General features: G+C 44.3%; 1 protein-coding gene across 3 annotated transcripts in view; it reads left to right on the top strand.

Moving 5' to 3' along the window:
- The first annotated feature begins 14,047 nt into the window (after nucleotides 1–14,047).
- Nucleotides 14,048–24,119, top strand: part of fa2h (fatty acid 2-hydroxylase) — a 55,765-nt gene continuing 45,693 nt past the window's right edge. For all 3 annotated transcript variants that reach the window (XR_009788450.1, XM_061772733.1, XM_061772732.1), the window contains exon 1: nucleotides 14,048–14,521. Coding sequence is in view for 2 of the 3 variants with exons in the window: in XM_061772733.1 (XP_061628717.1) it covers nucleotides 14,234–14,521 (288 nt within the window). In the remaining variant the exon portion in view is untranslated. The remainder of the gene's footprint in view (nucleotides 14,522–24,119) is intronic.

Raw genomic sequence — 24,119 nt, 5'->3', positions numbered from 1 at the left:
ATTATTTGAAAAAAACTTAACAAAATACAGATAAAACTTTGTTTTGATCATATGGGTAGAATCAAAATCATGCATAGTAAAAATGCATTGTACATAGGTAGAAGGGTTTTCCAGAATTTTGAGTCAACTTTGGGGGGGCTGTATTGTACATGGTTGCACATTATACACGGGAAATAACGGTATTTGCTATAGTGGGCCGCAAAAAAAACGATGAGGTAGCCTGGTAAACGTTCAGGTACATTATGGGAGACATGGCTTCAGCGTAACCTAAACCATGCAGCAATCTGGTCTTTGAAGACGCTGATTCTTCTCAGCCGTTGTTGAAATTCAAGAGCTGTTGTATATTTCTGGTACATTTTGGAAGTATTGAGACAAGGACTGAAAATGTGGAAAAAATATATAAATTGATAGCGGAAAGATAAAAGGTTGGGGAAAGGGATATATGGTGGAGGATTTACCATTAGGCAAACACAGGCAATGGCCTGGGGCCGTGAGATTTCCCGGAGCCTCCAAACACCTCATAAAAACTGATTAATAGTTTTCTTTCAATTTAAAGCAAATATTGTTTTTGTCTTAATTCATGTGGTAAGAGACATATTGAAATGCTTCATTTATCATAATTTCAACTGCTCCCCCATCCCATCTCGTCCAATGGACTACCATGGAACCTTGCTGTTTACGGGAGACAGAGACCTAACCCAACTGCGAATAGCTATTTTTCTACAAATCATTTACACTTCCCTAAAAGTGATTATAATGCCTATAAATGTTTAAACTGTAAATATATCACAAACTATAGTTTCAAAACAAATAGCATTTCAAAACTTACAAAAATCTGAAAGCGTTGCAATAACCTTGAATATACAGTACAGTAAACAACTGAGAGCTAAGCATGCAGATACACATTATACAGTACCTGTATGTACAGTGGGGCAAAAAAGTATTTTGGCCTGTAATTTTCATTCTTGGTATACCTCACCTATGAGAGACAAAATGAGAAAAAAACAAAAACAAATCGCGTCTAATTTTTAAAGAATTTATGGTGGAAAATAAGTACTTGGTCACCTACAAACAAGCAAGATTTCTGGCTCTCACAGACCTGTAACTTCTTTAAGAGGCTCCTCTGTCCTCCACTTGTTACCTGTATTAATGGCACCTGTTTGAACTCGTTATCAGTATAAAAGACACGCTCCACGACAGTATAACAGTCACGCTCCAAACTCCACTATGGCCAAGACCAAAGAGCTGTCAAAGGATACCAGAAACAAAATTGTAGACTTGCACCAGGCTGGGAAGACTGAATCTGCAATAGGGAAGCAGCTTGGTGTGAAGAAATCAACAAATCTCCCTCGATCTGGGGCTCCACGTAAGATCTCACCCAGTGGGGTCAAAATGATCACAAGAACCACACGGGGGGGGACCTAGTGAATGACCTGCAGAGAGCTGGGACCAAAGTAACAAAGGCTACCATCACACTACGCCGCCAGGGACTCAAATCCTGCAGTGCCAGATGTGTCCCCCTGCTTAAGCCAGTACATGTCCAGGCCCGTCTGAAGTTTGCTAGAGAGCGTTTGGATGATTCAAAAGAGGACTGGGAGAATGTCATATGGTCAGATGAAACAAAATATAACTTTTTAGTAAAAACTCAACTTGTTGTCTTTGGAGTAGAAAGAATGCTGAGTTGGATTCAAAGAACACCATACCTACTGTGAAGCATGGGGGTGGAAACATCATGCTTCAGGGCTGTTTTTCCGCAAAGGGGCCAGGACGACTGATCTGTGTAAAGGAAAGAATGAATGGTGCCATGTATCATGAGATTTTAAGTGAAAACCTAGCAATAGCAAGGGCATTGAAGATGAAATGTGGCTGGGTTTTTCAGCATGACAATGATCCCAAACACACCGCCCGGGCAACGAAGGAGTGGCTTCGTAAGAAGCATTTCAAGGTCCTAGAGCTGCCTAGCCAGTCTCCAGATTTCAACCCCATAGAAAATCTTTGGAGGGAGTTGTAAGTCTGTGTTGCCCAGCGACAGTCCCAAAACTTCATAGCCTCCATAATCCTGAAATGGAAGATGTTTGGGATGACCAGAACCCTTCCTAGAGCTGGCCGTCCAGCCAAACTGAGAAATTGGGGGAGAAGAGCCTTGGCGAGAGAGGTAAAGAAGAACCCAAAGATCACTATGGCTGAGCTCCAGAGATGCATTCAGGAGATGGGCGAAAGTTCTAGAAAGTCAACAATCACTGCAGCCCTCCACCAGTCGGGGCTTTATGGCAGAGTGGCCCGACGGAAGCCTCTCCTCAGTGCAAGACGCATGAAAGCCTGCATGGAGTTAGCTAAAAAACACCTGAAGGACTCCAAGATGATGAGAAATAAGATTCTCTGGTCTGATGAGACCAAGATAGAAATTGTTGACCTTAATTCTAAGTGGCATGTGTGGAGAAAACCAGGCACTGCTCATCACCTGTCCAATACAGTCCCAACAGTGAAGCATGGTGGTGGCAGCATCATGCTGTGGGTGTGTTTTTCAGCTGCAGGGACAGGGAGACTGGTTGCAATTGAAGGAAAGATGAATGTGGCTAAGTACAGGGATGTCCTGGATGAAAACCTTCTCCAGAGTGCGCAGAACCTCAAACTGGGCCGAAGGTTCACCTTCAAAAAAGACAATGACCCTAAGCACACAGCTAAAATACCGAAGGAGTGGCTTCAGAACAACTGACTGTTTTTGAATGGCCCAGGCAGAGCCCCGACTTAAACCCAATTGAGCATCTCTGGAAAGACCTGAAAATGGCTGCCCACCAACGTTCACCATCCAAGCTGACATCCAAGGAATGGCAGATGATCCCCAAATCCAAGTGTGAAAAACTTGTTGCATCATTCCCAAAAAGACTCATGGCTGTATTAGCTCAAAAGGGTGCTTCAACTTAATACTGAGCAAAGGGTCTGAATACTTATGGCTGTGTGATATTTCAGTTTTTCTTTTTTAATAAATATGCAAAGATTTCAACAATTCAATTTTTTTTCTGTCAATATGGGGTGCTGTGTGTACATTAATGTAGAAAAAATGAACTTAAATGATTTTAGCAAATGGCTGCAATATAACAGAGACTGAAAAATTTAAGGGGGTGTGAATACTTTCCCTACCCACTGTCAGAATCAGACTCATCTTTATTTGCCAACTATGTCCAAAAACACACAAGGAATTTGTCTCCGGTAGTTGGAGCAGCTCTAGTACGACAACAGACAACTGTCAATTGACAGAGAACACTTCTGAGACATAAAGACATGGACAAAAACAGTCACTGAGCAGTTAAGGGTTGCTAGTTATCTGGTAATGCCAGTACAAATAATAAAAAAAAATGTTTTGACAATTGGCGGCACGGTGGACGACTGGTTAGAGCGTCAGCCTCACAGTTCTGAGGTGCGGGGTTCAATCCCCGTCCCCGCCTGTGTGGAGTTTGCATGTTCTCCCCGTGCCTGCGTGGGTTTTCTCCGGGCACTCCGGTTTCCTCCCAGATCCCAAAAAACATGCATTAATTGGAGACTCTAAATTGCCGAAGGGGCCGACCGGCAGGGAAGGAGCCCGAGCTGGTGTGTGAGGTCGAGAAGTTCCGACTAAATATAGTTGGACTCTTGGGGTGAAGAGAGGGGCGGAGCTGTCAACTGATCACCACCTGGTGGTGAGTTTGCTCCGATGGTGGGAGAAGATGCCGGTCTGACGTGGCAGGCCCAAACGTATTGTGAGGGTCTGCTGGGAACGTCTGGCAGAATCCCCTGTCAGAAGTTGTTTCAACTCCCACCTCAGACAGAACTTTGCTCATGTTCCGGGGGAAGCGGGGGACATCGAGTCCGAGTGGACCATGTTCCGCGCCTCCATTGCTGAGGTCGACCGGAGCTGTGGCCGTAAGGTGGTCGGTGCCTGTCGTGGCGGCAATCCCCGAACCCGTTGGTGGACACCAACGGTGAGGGATGCCGTCAAGCTGAAGAAGGAGTCCTATCAGGCCTTTTTGGCCTATGGTACTCTGAGGCAGCTGATGGGTACCGGATGGCCAAGCGGAATGCAGCTTTGGTGGTCGGTGAGGCCATGGAGAAAGACTTCCGGACGGCTTCGAGGAAATTCTGGTCCACCATCCAGCGTCTCAGGAAAGGAAAGCAGTGCACCACCAACATATAGTGGGGATGGGGCGGTGCTGACCTCGACTCGGGACGTTGTGAGTCGGTGGGGAGAATACTTCGAAGACCTCCTCAATTCCACCGACATGCCTTCCCATGAGGAAGCAGAGTGTGTGTTCTCTGAGGCGGGCTCTTCTATCTCTGGGTTTGAGGTCACAGAGGTAGTTAAAAAGCTCCTCGGTGGGGGGGCCCCGGGGGTGGATAAGATTCGCCCGGAGTTCCTAAAGGCTCTGGATGTTGCGGGGCTGTCCTGGTTGACACACCTCTGCAACATCGCGTGGACATCGGGGACAGTCCCTCTGGATTGGCAGACTGGGGTGGTGGTCCCCCTTTTTAAGAAGGGGGACCGGAGGGTGTGTTCCAACTACAGGGGGATCACACTCCCCAGCCTCCCTGGTAAGGTCTATTCAGGGGTGCTGGAGAGGAAGGTCCGTCGGGAAGTCGAATCTCAGATCCAGGCGGAGCAGTGTGGTTTTCGTCCTGGCCGTGGAACAGTGGACCAGCTCTACACCCTCGGCAGGGTCCTCGAGGGTGCATGGGAGTTCGCCTAACCAGTCTAAATGTGTTTTGTGGACTTGGAGAAGGCATTCGACCGTGTCCCTCAGGGAGTCCTGTGGAGGGTGGTTCGGGAGTATGGGGTACCGAACCCCCTGATACGGGCTGTTCGGTCCTTGTATGACCGGTGTCATAGCTTGGTCCGCATTGCTGGCAGTAAGTTGGACTTGTTTCCGGTGAGGGTTGGACTCCGCCAACGCTGCCCTTTGTCACCGATTCTGTTCATAACTTTTATGGACAGAATTTCAAGGCGCAGCCGAGGCGTAGAGGGGTCTGGGTGTCCCTGCTAAAGCTACTGCCCCCGCAACCCGACCTCGGATAAGCGGTAGAAAATGGATGGATGGATAAATTTTGATTATACAATACTGTGCTATTTTTCTTTATGTAAAAATGTAAAAAAAAAATTTTTTTTGGGGGGTGTTTGTATGTGTGTAACATATGAATGGAATTTCCATACAGTGATACTGTATGTATGTGAAATATCAATTCAGGCTACATTGTGATTGATTATACTATTGTGAATTTTATACATAAACAGGAGAAACTGTGAGACTGACGGTGTAGGTTAATGTCAATCAATGTTCTTTATTTCACGCACACTTAGCACATTCAGCACTGCATGCAAAATGGTAGCAAATGATTCCAAAAACCAGCAGATCCATTTATGTTTAGAACGTGTGCATCTGATCTGATCATGGTTTGCAAACAAAACAAAGTGATTACAAAAGGGACCACATCACTGGTATGCTTGGTACTTTAAGTTAATGTCAAATTGGCGGCACTTAGTCTTGGTTTGGAACAGTTTAACCATGCTGTGTCTGTGCACGAACATTTGTTAAAAAAGAAAGAAAGAAAGAAAAGTGGGGAGAGGAAAGAACTAGGCACAGCCACTGTGTTAAATCAGTTTTAATTTGGGGTGCATAGGGTTGAAAAAAGGTTTCGGCGGACGGTAAATGTGGTCAACTAGGGCTCGTGGTTCAGCTGGCATGTTTTACATTGCGCTTGTGTCTGATACAGCTCGGAACACATTTCCTCTCCGACTTGTCGGGGCTGCACACGCCTGTTTCCTGTAAAGAAAGAGAAACCAGACACAGAGGCTAAGAAATGAGAGGAGCAAGCGTGATTGAATGTATGTTGTGGTGACACGATACTATTCAATTATTCACTGCACACTCCCTTGGCCTCAACAAAAAGAAGCACATATACTGTAGGTGTGATCACAGTCCAGTCTGAGGCAGCCGGAGCCAACACAAACAGGCTGGTTATTACATTTAAAGAAAGGTCATCATACATCTAGTCCTATGTGACTTCAACTCAGCGTGTGTTCCACTCATTCCAATAGTTAGATCAAGTTTGATACAAAGTGGAAAAGTGGTACCTGAATAAAATCATTACTATGTATTAATTATTGAGTGAATATGGAAAAAAAGAAAATGAGCGCCGATGGGGCACTATCCGTAATGCTTAGCTGCCACTGACTAGTTTTCGGCGTGGCTGGGACATAATAATGATGCAATACCACAAATTGTATCATTATGTCTTATACTCCAGTATTGAGACACACCTGGATCAAATAACGATAAGCAAGTATGTGCAGTTGCGCACTTTATGGTGATTTGTATGATTTTTATGTTTATTTTTGCCCCACTTGTAAGGAACACGCATTTGTGGGATGAGCAGCATAACTGAGTCCGTCCACTACCTTACTCCAAATCAAGCCGTGAGTTGCTTTTGCAGAACATCGGCTCGTAAATTGTCATATTGCAGTTCTTATTGTGTAAACTTGGCGCGCGGATTCTTAGAGACACCAAAATGACCACTTAACAGGGCCATCACCGCAAGCTCAAGACAAGATTCTGGGTTCATCATTTGAGCTGCTCATCACATACCGTAATTAAGTTATGGTACCTCTTCATTCTGTTACATACGTATTGTTATGTATCATAGATGGGTTTAAAATGTAATCACTGTAACATTATATTTACCATTAAAAATAGGTTTTACTGACTTGTAGTGTTCCTAACCTGGCAGCAGCAGAAGACTCTCTTTTCCTGAGCTGTTTCATCAGCTTCAGCATGTGACAAATCTGCTGCAGTGTCATGTTTGGAGCGTGGCGAGGCAAACGGGGTCGCGGGGCATAGCGAGGACCCCGGTAAGTGAGGAGTGACAGATAGTTGCCCCGAGCGGGTCCTTTGCCAAACATTTGCAGGGGCTGAACGCTGCTGCGCCCATAACAAGATGCACACTGTCAGCACAGAAGGACGGAAGGGCAGTGTGTTAAAAGGGCAATCTTTCTCAATGTTGTCTTTTTAACATGATCCAATACGTTTGTTGTCTTGGGTCTAGTGCAAAAAAAAAAACAAAAAAACTATTGCTTCTGTTACATAACGCGTATGCTAAATCAAGAACAACGTGGAAACCCACAGCTACCCCTTGGTGCGTCTGTAAAAAAAAAATATAAATAAAAATGAATAAAATTATGTAATTTGTTAGTTTGTTATAATTATTAAGTTTTTGTTAACATAATGTTTAGGAATATGTTTCATCATAAAAAAAAAATAAAAAAAAATCATTTCACTTTAAGTTATCAGTCCAGTGCAACCCCAAAACCCCCCCAGACAATCCCGCCCTGGGTGGCTACCCATATCAGAAAGTTCGACTAGGTCAACTGGTCGTACCGATCTGCACAGAGTGGCTAATGCATTTAATAATTAGCATATCTGGTCTGCATGATGAATTTCGTTGAAGTGTTTTCCATTTTTGTCATCTTATTAGATAAATATTGATTCTGAACAACTCCAGATGACATATGTGACAAAGTTGTGTGCTGTTACATTGCCTTTTTGTATACAATTGATTGTTGCTATAACTGCGACATAATAGAAATGGTACGAAGAGGTGAAGGCCCAGGTACCAACTGAACAGCCTGTCACTGATAGTGACAAGTTAATAAATTATTTGGTTATCAGTTATTTTCAGTTTGTTTTTGTCTGTCATTGCTATTTCATTATTACTGTAGATTTAAGATATTTTACATTTATTACAAGGCTGTCACAAGCTACTACAACCACCACTACTACTACTACTACTACTAATAATAATAATAAAGTTAATTGCTTTTCTTAGCCTTCCAAGTATAATGTATTAACTCATTTAGGTTTTTAGTTAGTTATAAATATTAGCAGTACCTCACACTTGTAGACTGCTGCAAATTGTAACTACAATGAAAACATATTGTTAAATATGATGCATCTGATGCCGTAAATCCAAACTGAGCATCTCTTTTGGAATCCCATGATACTGTGCAGGATTTTCTATGGTAACTGAGTATACTCCAAAAGTAAGTTGCATAAAATGTATATCAAATGCAGTAATATCGGCCTCGCCTTTTGAGCGGATGGCGTAAATGGCACAAGACTTAATCACCCACTCCATCAGAAACCCAAACCTCCACCCCCATACACTCTTTTTACATGACTGACACTTGATCATGTTGCTCACTGACAATTGCTGAGACATTTATAAAGAACAATTACACACGCGGCAAAGCTGGGTGAGGAAACACAGTCCATTGTACATTTAGCAGTAAAAGATGGAACAACAACAAAACACAAAAAGTATCCCCGCTAACACCCTAATCAGATAAGAGGTTTTACATCAGCCGATATATGCGCACATACTTACATGGACGGCAGTCGTCATGAGGATGCGTTAAGACTTGAGTAAATAAAAATAGTCATCGGGATGGGATAGCTGCCTTCTTATAGATACAGACATGAGCAGAAGGGAAGATCAACCAATTACCCTTCAAAACGCAAGACCGCCTACCTCCATCATCACCACTGTGACGTGTCACACACACACAGGCGCCCGCACACACACGCGCACTCACACACACACACACACACACACACTTCAGGTTGCTTCAGGTTACAGCCACTGACATGAACTCTGTGACGCAGAGGTCTTTTGTTGTGAGGTGTATATTTAGAAGTAGCTGTAAAATATTGTCTGTTGTTACACATCGATCAAACATCCTGAGGTGCTTCCCAGAGGTCACGGTATCTTTTGGAGTCGCTGCATTGTGTTGACAAAGAAAGATAATCATTCTGAATCATTTTATTCAGAAACAACAAAATACAGGGAGGCCTACTAGACACCCTGCGGCGGAAACTCATTTCGGCCACGTGTATCCGGGATCTTGTTCTTTCGGTCACGACCCACAGCTTGTGACCATAGGTGAGGGTAGGAACGTAGATCGACCGGTAAATCGAGAGCTTCGCCTTTCGGCTTAGCTCCTTCTTCCCCACAACGGACCGGTCCAAAATCCGCATCACTGCAGACGCTGCACCGATTCGCCTGTCGATCTCGCGTTCCATTCTTCCCTCACTCGTGAACAAGACCCCAAGATACTTTAACTCCTCCACTTGGGGTAGGATCTCATCCCCGAACTGGAGAGGGCCCTCCATCCTTTTCTGAGTGGGGACCATGATCTCAGATTGGGAGGTGCTGATTCTCATCCCAGCCATTTCACACTCAGCTGCGAACTGTTCCAGTGAGAGTTGGAGATCATGGCTTGATGAGGCCAACTGAACCACATCATCTGCAAAAAGCAGAGATGCAATACTGAGGCCAGCAAACTGGATGCCCTCGACGCCTCTTTCTTACTACTTATACTTATTTACAATGACACATTTTCTCTTATTTTTGTAGATTTTTCTTAACATCCATCCATCCTTTGTCTTCCGCTTATCCGAGGTCGGGTCGCGGGGGCAGAACCCTCAGCAGGGAAGCCCAGACTTCCCTCTCCCCAGCCACTTCCTCTAGCTCTTCCGAGGGGATCCCTAGGCATTCCCAGGCAAGCCGAGAGACGTAGTCTCTCCAGCGTATCCTGGGTCTTACCCAGGGTCTCCTCCCGGTGAGACGTGCCCGGAACACCTCACCAGGGAGGCGTTCAGGAGGCATCCTAAACAAATGCTCGAGCCACCTCATCTGGCTCCTCTCAATGCGGTGGAGCAGCGGCTCTACTCTGATCTCCTCCTGGATGACGGAGCTTCTCACCTTATCTCCAAGGAAGAGCCCAAACACACTGCGGAGGAAACTCATTTCATCCACTTGTATCCGGGATCTTGTTCTTTCGGTCACGACCCACAGCTTGTGACCATAGGTGAGGGTAGGAACATAGATCGACTGGTAAATCGAGAGCTTCGCCTTTCAGCTTAGCTTCTTCTTCACCACAACAGGCCGATACAGATACAAAGTCTGCATCACTGCAGACGCTGGACCGATCTGCCTTTCGATCTCCCATTCCATTCTTCCCTCAGTCGTGAACAAGACCCCAAGATATTTGAACACCTCCACTTGGGGAAGGATTTCAGCCCCGACCTGGAGAGGGCACTCCACCTTTTTCCGACTAAGGACCATGGTCTCAGATTTAGGGGTGCTGATTCTCATTCCAGCCGCTTCACATTCGGCTGTGAACCGCTCCAGTGAGAGTTGGAGATCACGGCCTGATGAAGCCAACAGAACCACATCATCTGCAAAAAGCAGAGATGCAATACTGAGGACCCCCTCTACGCCTCGGCTGCGCCAAGAAAAGTTATGAACAGAATCGGTGACAAAGGGCAGCCTTGGCGGAATACAACCCTCACCGGAAACGAGTTCGATTGACTGCCGGCAATGCGGACCAAACTCTGACACCGGTCGTACAGTGACCGAACAGCCCGTATCAGGTGGTTCGATACCCCATACTCCCGAAGCACCCCCCACAGGACTGGGCTGATGAGTGTGATCCCAAGTATTCCAAGTATTCTCCCCACCGATTCACAGCGTCCTGAGTCGAGGTCAGCAGCGCCCCATCCCCAATATACACAGTGTTGATGGTGCACTATTTCCCCCTTCTGAGACGCCGGATGATGGACCAGAATTTCCTCGAAGCCGTCCAGATGTCGTTCTCCATGGCCTCACCGAACTCCTCCCACACCCGGGTTTTTGCCTCAGCGACCACCAAAGCCGCATTCTGCTTGGCCAGCCGGTAACCATCAGCTGCCTCAGGAGTCCCACAGTCCAAAAAGTCCTTCTTGAGCTTGATGGCATCCCTCACCGCTGGTGTCCACCAACGGGTTCGGAGATTGCCGCCACGACAGGCACCGACTACCTTATGGCCACAGCTCCGGTCGGCCGCTTCGGCAATAGATACATGGTCGACTCAATATCCCCCGCCTCCCCCAGGACATGGGTGAAGTTCTGCCGGAGGTGGGAGTTGAAATATCTTTCTGACAGGGGCTTCTGCCAGACGTTCGCAGCAGACCCTCACAATACGTTTGGGCCTGTCACGTCGGACCGGCATCTTCCCCCACCATCGGAGCCAACTCACCACCAGGTGGTGATCAGTTGACAGCTCCGCCCCTCTCTTCACACAAATGTCCAAGACATGCGGCCGCAAGTCCGATGACACGACCACAAAGTCGATCATCGAACGGCGACCTAGGGTGTGACACCCTTATGCTTATGGTGTTCGTTATGGACAATCCGTGGTAAGCACAGAAGTCCAATAAAAGAACACCACTCTGGTTCTGATCGGGGGGGTGGGGGTAGGGCGTTCCCCCCAATCACGCCCTTCCAGGTCTCACTGTCATTGCCCACATGAGCATTGAAGTCCCCCAGCAGAACGATGGAGTCCCCAGTGGGAGCGCTCTCCAGCACCCCCTCTAAGGACTCCAAAAAGGGTGGGTACTCTGAACTGCTGTTTGGTGCATCGGCACAAATAACAGTCAGGACCCGCCCGTCCCCCCACCCGAAGGCGGAGCGAGGCTATCCTCTCTTCCCCAACGTACAGGCGCCGAGCCGGGGGGCAATAAGGATACCCACACCTGGTTGGCGCCTCTCACCGTGGGGAACTCCAGAGTGGAAAAGAGTCCAACCCCTCTCAAGAGGACTGGTACCAGAGCCCAAGCCGTGTGTCGAGGTGAGCCCGACTATATCTAGTCTGAACTTCTCAACCTCACACACCAGCTCGGTCTCCTTCCCTGCCAGAGAGGTGACATTCCACATCCCTAGAGCCAGGTTCTGTAGCCGGGGACCAGGTCCCCGCCTTTGGCCACCGCACTGCATCCAACCCCTATGGCCCCTCCCACAGGTGGTGAGCCTATGGGAAGGGGGACCCACGCTACCCTTTCGGGCTGTGCCCGGCCGGGCCCCATGGGTGCAGCCCCGACCACCAGGCGCTCGCCTTCGAGCCCCACCTCCAGGCCTGGTTCCAGAGGGGGGCCCCGGTGACCCGTGTCCTCGCAAGGGAAACCTAGATCCATATATTTTGTTCGTCATAGGGGTTTTTGGAGCCGTGCTTTGTCTGGTCCCTCACCTAGGACCTGTTTGCCATGGGTGACCCTACCAGGGGCGTGAAGCCCCAGACAACTTAGCTCCTAGCATCATTGGGACACACAAACCCCTCCAGCACGATAAGGAGAGGATTTTTCTTAACATCCTAAATATAATTAAAATGCAGATGCGAGTTCACTTACTTTAAAGCACCTCATTGCTAGAAACCAATGTAAGGAATGAAACTTCTTGATGAACTGTAAAACTACTGAAAAAGCAAAATGTTTCTTTGTCACTGAGAAAAATCCAGATGAATTCTTTCAAGTGGCGAAGCTGCACATATTTGCAATAATGTGACAACTCATTTTAACATGGAAAAACACAGACAACATAGATTTAAAATTTAAAGAAATGCACAATTAATATTATTACAAATGATAATAGCAAATACTGCATCATTTGGCTGATTGTGATACTGCTCGCTCTCTGTTGGGGTGGGAGCAAATTTAGCGATGAGACCCCTGAGAACTCTGAAAACGTCAAAACTACCAAAACAGTCCAGAACACAGAAAAGAGGGGTGAAAATGGGAGGAAAAGAGGTCAAGTTGTTGCTACTTTTGGTTTGTCACATTAGATGTATCACAACAAGTTACTCACATGATTTGTTTGGCATTCACGATACAGTAATGAAATAAAGAACATTTTCTATTTTAAATTGTGTGGCATGTTATCTTTTGTATTAAAGGCAATGGTAAAAACTATTGGTATTCGACTTTTTTGTTGGCTTGTGTGGATCAATGTTGGAGGGTGGGTGGGCGCCGTAAAAAATCTCTCCTATTGGCTCGGGGGCCCCTGGTTTAGTTGTATTAAAAGATGTAAAACAAAGGTTTTTGGACATACAGACTTCCTTTACAACAGAAGCAGAGAGGGCGGGGGTCAAGCGAGTGCAGGGAGAGAGAGAGACACACACACACGGCTCATTTAAATGTACAGGCACACAAATGAAACCGGTTTGTGTTTGCATGTGTGAGACCTTTGGCTTGATACTACCACATCAAATTGTTTGCGCAAATACACAGTTTGGCTCTATCGATATATCATTATTATCGATCCCTTTGTTCCATGCAGGGGTTGCTCGCAAAAGACGAGCTCCTCGTCCCTGATCAAAGCCACGCCCATCAGTGACGTACACAACACAAATACTGTACATAACTTGCACTGTAAAATAGGCAGTGATGTTGGAACGTTACAAAACATTACATGTTACTGGTTTGATGGTGTATTTTTATTTTTTTGAAATGTACAATCATTTAAAAATATGAGATGTGATGAAACTGACAACCTGGTGAGAACAGTAATGTCCTGTGACATTCCGTATATAGCAGATTCAAATTATATCAAGGGAATACAATGGGGCCAGAAAAGGATGATTTTTGTTTTTTTGTTTTGTTTTAAAAAGATCATTTTAATAATATCTCCTGTCAGGTCGTACCGATTGTTTTAGGATATTGGACAGTTTTTTTTAAATTTTAAAATAGTTTAAAACTTCAAACTCCACCTTTACTCTATCAAGCAGTTGCATGATTTTGGAGAAGAAGAAAAAAGGTTTTCAGGTGTTATAAATCAATCCATGTGAACGCATTTGCCGAAGCCGCAGTCGGAAACCCGGTCGGCGCGCGTTTCTCGTCAAACTCGACGAGCGGCTACGGCTCACCTGTGCAACAGGTGCGGTTATTTGATGTCATGCTGCATTCACGAACAACTGGGAATCTCGTACAAAACCGGGCATTGCGTAAAGATGCGTTTGTCCAGATTAAAAGCAAACCCCCCCAAAAGGTTACACAAAGCGCATTATTCGATTATTTAAATCTTTATGCGGATGTAAGTCGACAAGAAGCGCACGTTCCGTTGTACTATGTATGGTTTGTGCACATTTCCGTGGGGCCGAACGCCTCACAGACCCCACCTCTCCACTCCCTCCCTCGGTGTACTTTCGTGTCTTCGAGCGACTCGGTGCCAACTGCCGAGTTGAACTCTCTAGATAGCAGACCCTCGGGAAGCCGTGGAGGTCTTTTTTTTTTTTTTAATTTAAAAAAAGAAAAAAAAAAGGAAAAAAAACATCTTTATATACTACCTAAAAAAAAATAAAAAAAGAAATTCGGCACAGGTGGATTTTTCATCTGACAGTATGTCTCCGTCCACATCCCCCCGGTTGTTCACGGAGAGGGAAGTGACCCGCCACTGTACCAAGGATTCATGCTGGGTGCTCCTGGGGTCCCGGGTGTACGACGTCACCGCCTTTTTGCGGATGCACCCTGGCGGGGAAGCGCTCATACTTCGCCGCTCGGGGAAAGACGTGAGTCGGGAGCTGGAGGGACCCCCGCACCGACACTCGCAGAACGCCCGACGGTGGATGGAGCAATACTACATCGGGGAGTTGAACCGAGACAGCGACACCGCCACAAACGAGCTTCAGGTAAGCTAGCTAGCAGCTGTCTCCACGCAGCTAACTGGGCTGACAACGACTGGCCTCAGAAAAACAAACAACTTGACTTGTGAAAGCCCGACAGGTGCGTTGCACATTTTCAGCCATGTTTCCCCGAGTCGATAACTCCAAGTTGAGCGACGTAATTCCCCAACCTTTTACCCGCTTCCTCCATGCCACACACAAACACCCTTTACTTGGCATTTGAAACCAGTGTTTCCCCCGACCTTTATTGACCCGAGGGGCATTCTTGACATTAGAAAAAAAAAAAAAAACAATCTCACGGCACAGGCACACCACCAAACCAAAGAAATGGGAGAAAAAGTCAATATGCAACTCAGTTTAGTTGCCATCTAGTGGAAGAGCATTTTAATATTCTCTATTATTATATTCACTCTATGAACAAACTTAGTTAAGTCATTAGTAGTAGACTTTCTGACCAATTAAGTGAATGTGGACAATTTCGCTCTTGATGAGTGCTTCTGGCACACCAGTTGGGAATCATTGCTGTGTACTTACTGTTGTGCTGAAGACCACACTATCCGAGATCAAGACTCGCTCGAGACCAGAACTCACAGAGACCAAGACGAGCCCAAGACTTTGGGACTAGAGACCGACTCGAGACCGAGACCATAAACTTACATTTTAAATACCATGACAAGGTTGAACAGATAAAGAGCATTTTCTCTGTAATTTCAAATGGATTTGAAATACATTTGATGGCCGAAAACACGGTGTTTGCAACACTTTCAAAGCACAACATAAAAAATCTTAACACTTTTTTTTCAACTAAATCCTTGCAAAAAAATCAATCATTGAATGTATTGAAAAAAATATGATTTAAAGCAGTGCTTGGTTGCATTTAAGAAACATAAGAGACTGCAGCAGTGGAGGGGGAGGGTCTTTCAGTCAGAACACCGAGGTGATTGCAGTCATTACAGGGGTACTGTTAGGGTTAGTAACACATGAATTGAACATATTGTTATTTTACCAAGTGCTTCTCCGTATAATCACATGAATGAAGTTGAAGAATCGCAGATCAGTGCTGGTCTCAATCAATGACGTCATTGATCGGCTCCGCAAAAGACAATGACTCTGCGTCGCCATCGTGCACAGAATATTTAAATCCAAAAGCTAGTTTATTTTGACGTGTACTTTTGTCTTTTGACGTAGTACTGTAAATATCTGACGGCCAATAAAGTTATTTAAAAAAAAACAACATGTCGGTGGTGTTGGACAGACAACACGTCTGAGACAGACAACACATAATGCAGACTAAAAGAAAAATTTGCTCTTTCACGATTGCACTATATCAGACTGCTGCAATAGAATTTTGTATTCCGATACCACCGCATCCCATTTTTTACGATCATTGGGCTTCATCTTGTCAACTCAAATGCGACCGGATACACTCGTTACCGTGGCGGCGACAATAAGAGTGGATTGCGCCGACTGTATTATAAGGACAAAATGGGGAAAAACGTATGTTGGTGGTCACCGGTGCTCAGGACAGGAGAGGACGTTCTTTTAAGCCTTGCTTGAGGTATGATCATGTACTTTTAATACGATAAGGCTCGGAAGCAGTCCACAAAAATGTTATGTAGCCTAGCAAGCTAGTGCTAGCACTAACGGTTGTACGTAATCATGCCGCCGTTCTGTCAAATCATGCTCTAAAGTTTCGGTGTGGGTGAAGTAATTTAATTACAATAAAGTAATTTAACGCCGGTAAGTTAGCACCCATTATTTCTGTCATGTTGTAATCTTGGTTTGACCTGACTGATTAGAATACACGATCTGACTAGAGCAGTGATTTCCAACCTTTATGGAGCCAAGGAACATATTTTACAATTGAAAATTCTCACGGCACACCAACAAACAAAAATGTCACAAAAAGTGGATACATTAATTACTGTATGTACTTCCTGCCATCTAATAGAAGAACATTCATTTGTTCTGTCTGTCACTATGCCTTACTGGCATAAATAGAGGAACAAAGATACATTATTTATTGTAAATAAAATTTTGGGAGGAATTAAGTACACATATATATATACAGTAAATGAACAGGTCATTTAAATAGACACATTCCTCCATCTTGTGATCGGTTATCGTTTTTTTAAACTCGCTGATCGGTGATCGGCCCCAAAAATCCTGATCGTGTAAAGCCTAGTTGGAAGTGCTTCTTTTATGCCAATAGTCACAAAGTATATTGCAGACAACAAGGGAGTAAACGTGATATGGGGCAAGGATGACGGCAGGACACAATAACAGATGAAACAGTTGATAAAAAGTGTTGTAGATTAACTAAATGCCTTCTTAAATATCCCAGCCTTAAGGTTATTTTAAATTTTTATTTATTTTTTTATCATTGACTAGAGACATTACTTAGGTGGGCGTTACTACAAGGCAGGAGTATACTCAGGGGGAAGATGTACCTGTTCTGCTCCTTTTCTCAAGTTTTATTGATTGTAAGGGAGGGGTTGACATCTTGGTGAAGGGAGACTCACAGGGAGGGATCTGGTTTTAAACTAACGTAACGTCAGTTAGGAGCAGGGAGGGGCGCATAGGTGATATGGTAAACCTGTTGAGTGGGGGATGGGTGCTTTCATGTGCGGGGGGCAGTGGAGTAAATGATTCAGGAGGGGGTTGTCAATGTTGGAGAGAGATAAAGAGCAAAGGAGAGGAAAAAGCTGGTTTGTCTTGTCCCAATGAGAGGAGGAAAAAAACATGGAATCCCACAGTACGCTCCTTAATATGGTCTCCCCCCCCACTCCTCCCCCCCCTCTGGTGTGCATACTTGTGCAACCAGATTAACTCTAAATATTTTTGTTTTCAGTTGAGTTGTACAGGTTATTGGTCACATTAATGGTGGAAAAGGTTTTGAAATTATGTATCATGATCTATTTTTTTTATTTCCCATAATAATAATAAGAAGAAGAATGCGCGGCACGGCGGACGACTGGGTAGCACATCTGCCCCCAGTTCTGAGGACCCGGGTTAAAATCCGGCCTCGACTGTGTGGAGTTTGCATATTCTCCCCATACCTGCGTGGGTTTTCTCTGGGTACTCCGGTTTCCGCCTACATCCCAAAAACATGTATGGTAGGTTCATTGAGCACTCTAAATTGTCCGTAGGTGTGAATGTGAGTGTGAATGATTGTTTGTCTATATGTACCCTGCGACTGGCTGGCAACCGGTTCCGGGTGTACCCTGCCTCTCGCCAGCAGTTAGCTGGGATAGGCTCCTGGACGCCCGCGACCCTTGTGAGGATAAGCGGTATGGAAGATGGATGGATAATAATAATAATAATGCATTTGACTTATATAACGCTTTTCAAGTAACTCAAAGTCGCTTTACAATTGCACACATCATTCATTCACTTCAGTCACAGCCTAGTGGTGGTAAGCTACTTCTGTAGCCACAGCTTCATTTCATTGTTGTATCAGCTGTCCCTTGGCTTGCATGTGAACTGAAGAATGTCTAGCCCAAGTAGCTCATGGTCTTTGCTGAAAACCCCATGATGTAGCTGAGGAAGTAGATAGTTTTCACAATTTGGGGTTGAAGATGACAAGGACACATTGAATATGAGGAACTCGGCAGTAATCAGCTGATGCATGAAGAGCACAATGTTGGTCATGACAGTGAGTCACTGAAACATTCCAGTTTTTAATGAAATATTGGGTGTCTGTAATTGAGATGCTCTCCAATTGGCAAGTCACTTTGTTTTTCCACATTCCTTTGGCACACCTTGTCCAACTGTTGACGTAAATGTTACTCTAAGATTTTATTTTTTAATTTAAGGATCAAATGACTGAAACCATAATATTTTATAGTTGTGGAGGTGGATGTCAACATGAAGCAATATTTGCCCGTTTTCTTTTTGCCAAATTAGATTAAGTGTTGAATCACATACATACAAGAGGAAATGTACCACCATAGATATTTATTTATTTATTTATTTACATTAAATACTGATAGTGGCGGCACGGTGGACGACTGGTTAGAGCGTCAGCCTCACAGTTCTGAGGACCCGGGTTCAATCCCCGGCCCCGCCTGTGTGGAGTTTGCATGTTCTCCCCGTGCCTGCATGGTTTTCTACGGGCACTCCGGTTTCCTCCCACATCCCAAAAAGATGCATTAATTGGAGACTCTAAATTGCCCGTAGGCATGACCGTGAGTGCGAATGGTTGTTTGTTTCTATGTGCCCTGCGATTGGCTGGCAACCAGTTCAGGGTTTACCCTGCCTCCTGCCCGATGATAGCTGAGATAGGCTCCAGCACGCCCGCGACCCCAGTGAGGAGAAGCGGCTCAGAAAATGGATGGATGGATGAATACTGATAGTTAATACAAGGCTGTGGGATTGTTATTGTGATAAGGGGTTTCAATTTGTAATATACATAAATACAGTGGCATTAATATTTAGTTGCAAAGTTGTGACCTTGTGTACACATCTCAACACTTAACTACTTTGAAGATTATCAGTTAAATTGACAAATATGCAATTAATTTTCCCAAAGGGCCATGTGATAACCTGTAACGGTTTTCGACTTTTCGAGGGCCATGCCAATGTGCAATTGAGTTCCATATTAATTGATTATATTCATTTAAAGAATTACATTGTGTTGTTTTAGTAAGCTACTATTTGTGTAGTTAGTTATGGTATGTTGTTTTAATTAGGGAATAAATTACTGTATAAGCAGTCATATTAAAATTATATAATACACCTTAATTTATCACTATTTAATCAACATTCGTAGAAAAAAAAGTGTGAAGAGAAAAAGAGTGTGCTTCAATATTAACATTTTATACATTTTAAAAGCCCTGAAATTATGAGAAACCGCTAGTTCATATTAGCCGTTCCTAGTTGGGTCTCACGAATCATTATCTGGGCAAATCTCCCTCTTCCCTCCACCATGCAGGCAATAAGGATGTTTGTGGCCTATTTTTAGTAACGTTTCACGTGACCGATGTGCAGTCTAGTTGTTTCGTTCGAAAAGATCGAAACTTGTCAGTGAACGTAAAGAGCTAAAACAGTTAATGAAATGATTGTTTCTTTGAGCTTGGCCCTTGTTAGAGAGTCGACTGGGGGCGAAAACAGAAGCGTTCTGTGCAGTCTTGACGCGTCAATTGAGACGCATAGGTGTTGCGGGGGAGAAGATGCGGTCAATTTTCAAAATAAAACATATCTGACACGTGAAACGCGATACAACGGAAATTATATAGAGTAAATTGGTCATTCTTTCTATGCAACCCGGTAACAAATGCCTCACGGACCGGTACTGGGGACCACTGGCTTAATACACTGTAACAACAAAGTTGCTAATTTGGCAAAACTGAAGACACAAGTTGTTGCTCTCGCTTACCTGTACTGCCTACAGTACATTAAAATAAAAAGACCACATATTTTTCGTTTTATTTTGACTTCACAAAGACCTTAGAGAGGGTTGGTTAGAGACTTTGGATGGGCTGGATGTGGCCTGTGGGCCATACGTTTACGATGGGATACATTTTCTGTTGAGTAAAACCTTGTAGTTGAAAAGGGCCTTTATTTCAATGCTGGTCTGGATGACAATTTGAGACCTACTTTTTTCAGTCCTGGGTGCTTAGGCAATTTAGTCAGTTATGAGGCTATTCAAATGAGATTAAATCATATTTCTAAAAAAGACTGAGTGATCAGATCTGTACTTTCACCACACAAACATCTCAATGATGATCAGTGGAAAAAGGATGCATCTGAGCTCAGTTTTGAGCTTCATGTTAAAGGCTGTGAATACAGGGTTCTCGTTTGATGTGTGTCCCGTGTCTGAGACACACAAAAATTATCAGGGATGCATAAAGCATGGTGAATCTGCATCCACAGACGCACAGCATTGCTTGGCTATGTATGCGTGTGTGTTTTGCTAAAGTGCTTCAGCGAATCAGTATCCACTATAAATATGAGTCCTGTCTTGGTGCTAGCCAATCAGAGGAAGAGCAGGGCGGGTTATCGTTCCATAAAATCAATGGACACAAGACTTTTTTTTCGATAAATTTCCATTGTTGCGGTAACACCCGGCGCACCGCTCACGACGCAACGAGCCGTTGGCGGAACGATTTTGGCTCCATCGATGCAAACAACTGGGACGTTTTAGGGAAGTTTAGCTATTTATTAAGTTCGCTGCGAGCTAACTAGCTGTTGTGCTAAGAAGCTAAATCGCTCGCTCTAGCCCTCTCAATCGTGGCGACATCGTTTAAAATAGGTCACTAACTGGCGGACTGTGGTCTGCGTCCGGACCCAGAAGCAGTCCCAAATGGACGCACATCATAGCCAAAAAAGAGAGGTTGTGATTTAAGACATACTGGGTGTTTCTAGGCGGCACGGTGGCCGACTGGTTAGAGCGTCAGCCTCACAGTTCTGAGGACCAGGGTTCAATCCCCGGCCCCGCCTGTGTGGAGTTTGCATGTTCTCCCCGTGCCTGCGTGGGTTTTCTCCTGGCACTCCGGTTTCCTCCCACATCCCAAAAACATGTTAATTGACAACTCTAAATTGCCCGTAGGTGTGAATGTGAGTGCGAATGGTTGTTTGTTCCTATGTGCCCTGCGATTGGCTGGCAACCAGTTCAGGATGTACCCCGCCTCCTGCCCGATGACAGCTGGGATAGGCTCCAGCACGCCCGCGACCCTAGTGAGGAGAAGCGGCTCAGAAAATGGATGGACGGATGGGTGTTTCTATTTTAAGAGGCTCATCATACGACAGGCTTTACGGTAGTGATGAACCGTATCGACCAATCACATGTGAATTCCGCCTCCCTTTCAGCCAATCAAATTTACATCGAAGGCAGTAATCATTGAAATCACTTAGTGTACTGCGCGCAGACTGGAGAAAGGGAGAGAGAGAGAGCGAGAGTGTGTAAATTAGTATAAGATGGAGGGGGTGGGGTTTCGTCCGATATAACCGATTGTCCGTTACATCGTCCGTTTTTGAGCCCATATGCACCCATATCACTATACGGTACAAAGTTATTGTTTTGTAGGTTTTTTTTCATGGCCTAAAACACTTAGTACAGTACAAAAATAATTTGAATAAATATTAAAAAAAGCATGAAAATGTTTGAAAGTTTCACTTTTTATCCAAGCTTTCCACGCGGTGTGCTTGGTCATGGTGACATTGTTGACGTACAGTACTCATCATAGACGAGTCGCTTTCATGAGCCGCGAGGAATTAGTCTGCTTCCCAGATCCAAACCTCTTGCCAAAGGCGAACGGCTTGACAAAAAAGTGTTACTGTAGCGAAAATAGCATATTCCAGACTCGTGTTTTGTACTCCTCAGAGTTAACGCCGCAGCCGTGCCGCTCTCTCTCTCTGCTCTATGTACAATAGACAATAAATATAACCATCATAACATGGCTTCCATGTCAATGTGCCACATTCAACATGGCAGCTACATAGGCACATCTTTTGGAATTGGATCTAGTAATAGTATATTTCTGGGACCTGGAAATACGTCTGTCCAATTCTCTGCCTGCATTGCACCACAGCGCCTGTAAACAACAGAACTACCAGACTTTGTCAGTGGCATTTTAAGTGATAAGTACTGTAGAAACTATTTCTGGACACATTGTTCAATCCTGACGGTCTGTTTTATCTGTTATATTAGGGTCCGGTTTATCGAGATTCTACTGTATGTAAAAGTTTTTGAGACTTCACTGTTGTGTCCAAATTTAACATCTCGAAGAGCAAAGGGGAAATTCTAACTTTTTTTTTATATTTCTGAAGTTTATATCTTTACTTGAAGACTTATAACATTCCATTTTTATTTACTTTCACTTTTTGTGAAATGTAGCCCTATTTTTATTTAGTAAATGAAAGAACATTACATAGTTATGCTCATGTGTTTGATTACCAGGGCAGAATTTGTAAGATGTGTACAATTCTTTAATATGCTCTGATATCATTACGTCAGTGGTACGGGTGGGCGATATGGGGGAATAAAAATGTCGATAACGATAATTTGATATCCTATTAAAAAAAAAAACGGTGTTATTCTCTACTTCCTTCCCTGGACATTTATCCAGGACATCGCACAAGAATGTTGTATGGCAATATTTAACAATTAATAACTTCAAGTTATGTCGAGGCTGTATACAGGAGAATATGCCAAATCAGGTTTGCACGATAGGTGACTTGGATTGTTAACTACAGTATTTACTTACAAACAGCTGTGGCAGTACTGCTATGCTAGCTAGCTCCTCCATTAGCCTCACCAACAGTTGGAATGACTATGAGAGTGCACAGTTCTTTGTAAATGTTATCCAAAATGAATAATGCGTCACTGAATATACGATCGTAACAGCGCCGTCCATTCTCGTCGTTTCCCTTTTAAACTGGCCGCGTTTGGGAAGCCAGCACGTACATCGGTGGTCTGTGTCATTTTCCTGTTGGCCAACAAAAAACTATACATGCGTACCAGTGAAGTTCATGATTTCAATTCACCCACTTGTGAAGCTGCTAAACTCCTGAAAAGGTTGCTCGGCCTGCTAGTTTGAGAGTTTATTTTGCTTGCCAATGAATTACGTGACATTTCCAGTGAGTCAGTTTAATAGTTCATACTGTCATGAACGGAACAAAGGATCGGACCCAAAAAGGCACGACTCCAGAACAAATGGACAGTTTCAAAAAAGAGAGGTTTAATATACGGGGAGAGGTCGGTACATAGGTAGGCAATCCAAAAAAGGCAACAGTATCCAAAAACAGGAGGCAAAAAGGCGAGGTCGATAATCAGAACAGGGTCTAGTCTTACTGTGAGTCTTTGACGTGGAAACAAGGAATACTGGAACGCGACGACAAGGTACAACGAACTGGCGACGAGAAAGAATGAGACACGAGGTTAAATGCAAGGGGTAATAAGGGTGAACGAGGCACAGGTGGTGAAGATGCTCTCAGGAGCAGGTGTGTGTGAAACAGGGGGAAGACAAAAACCGGAACGCACACCCATGACGCATACAGTTTGAACTGAATATTTCTAAGTGAATGGTTACACACTTGTGTCTATTATTACCGTCTTGATCTAAGCTAAATCTCAACACACACGTCACACGATTATTTATTGAGGACCATTTAATTATTGTTTATTTTGCACAATGGGGAGTGAATCTTCCACAATATTTATGTGGATGTATTTACCCTTGGGCAGGTTTACAATCAAAAAGGGGTGCTGTTTACACAACAACTTTAACTGGTTTATAAAACACTGATCGTTTACATTCAGAACCAGAAAGACTATAATGACAAAGTTGGGGTGGGAGAGTATACACATTTAATTGTTAATCTGTTTTTATGTAAATGCTATAACCATGTTGTTATCCTGTTGTTTCCACCCCAAACTGCTCTGAAAACAGTTTTGGCCGACAGTCGTAAATGTTAAACCAGTTCAATATTTATGATAAAAAAACACAGAGTTTCAGTGAGCTATGATTGTGACATGAAACGGAGCGATACCTGATTTGGAAGTGACGTGAAACTCATGCTCGGACGCAAACAGAGGAGCAACTGGTTGTTTTGAGTGTTTGTATAACTTGTTTCCAATGTTATTCACCGCAATAAAAATGTC

The sequence above is a fragment of the Phyllopteryx taeniolatus genome, chromosome 5 (genome assembly GCF_024500385.1).
Source record: "Phyllopteryx taeniolatus isolate TA_2022b chromosome 5, UOR_Ptae_1.2, whole genome shotgun sequence".
NCBI classification, from domain to species: domain Eukaryota; kingdom Metazoa; phylum Chordata; class Actinopteri; order Syngnathiformes; family Syngnathidae; genus Phyllopteryx; species Phyllopteryx taeniolatus.
This window is presented reverse-complemented; position numbering and strand designations above follow the sequence as displayed.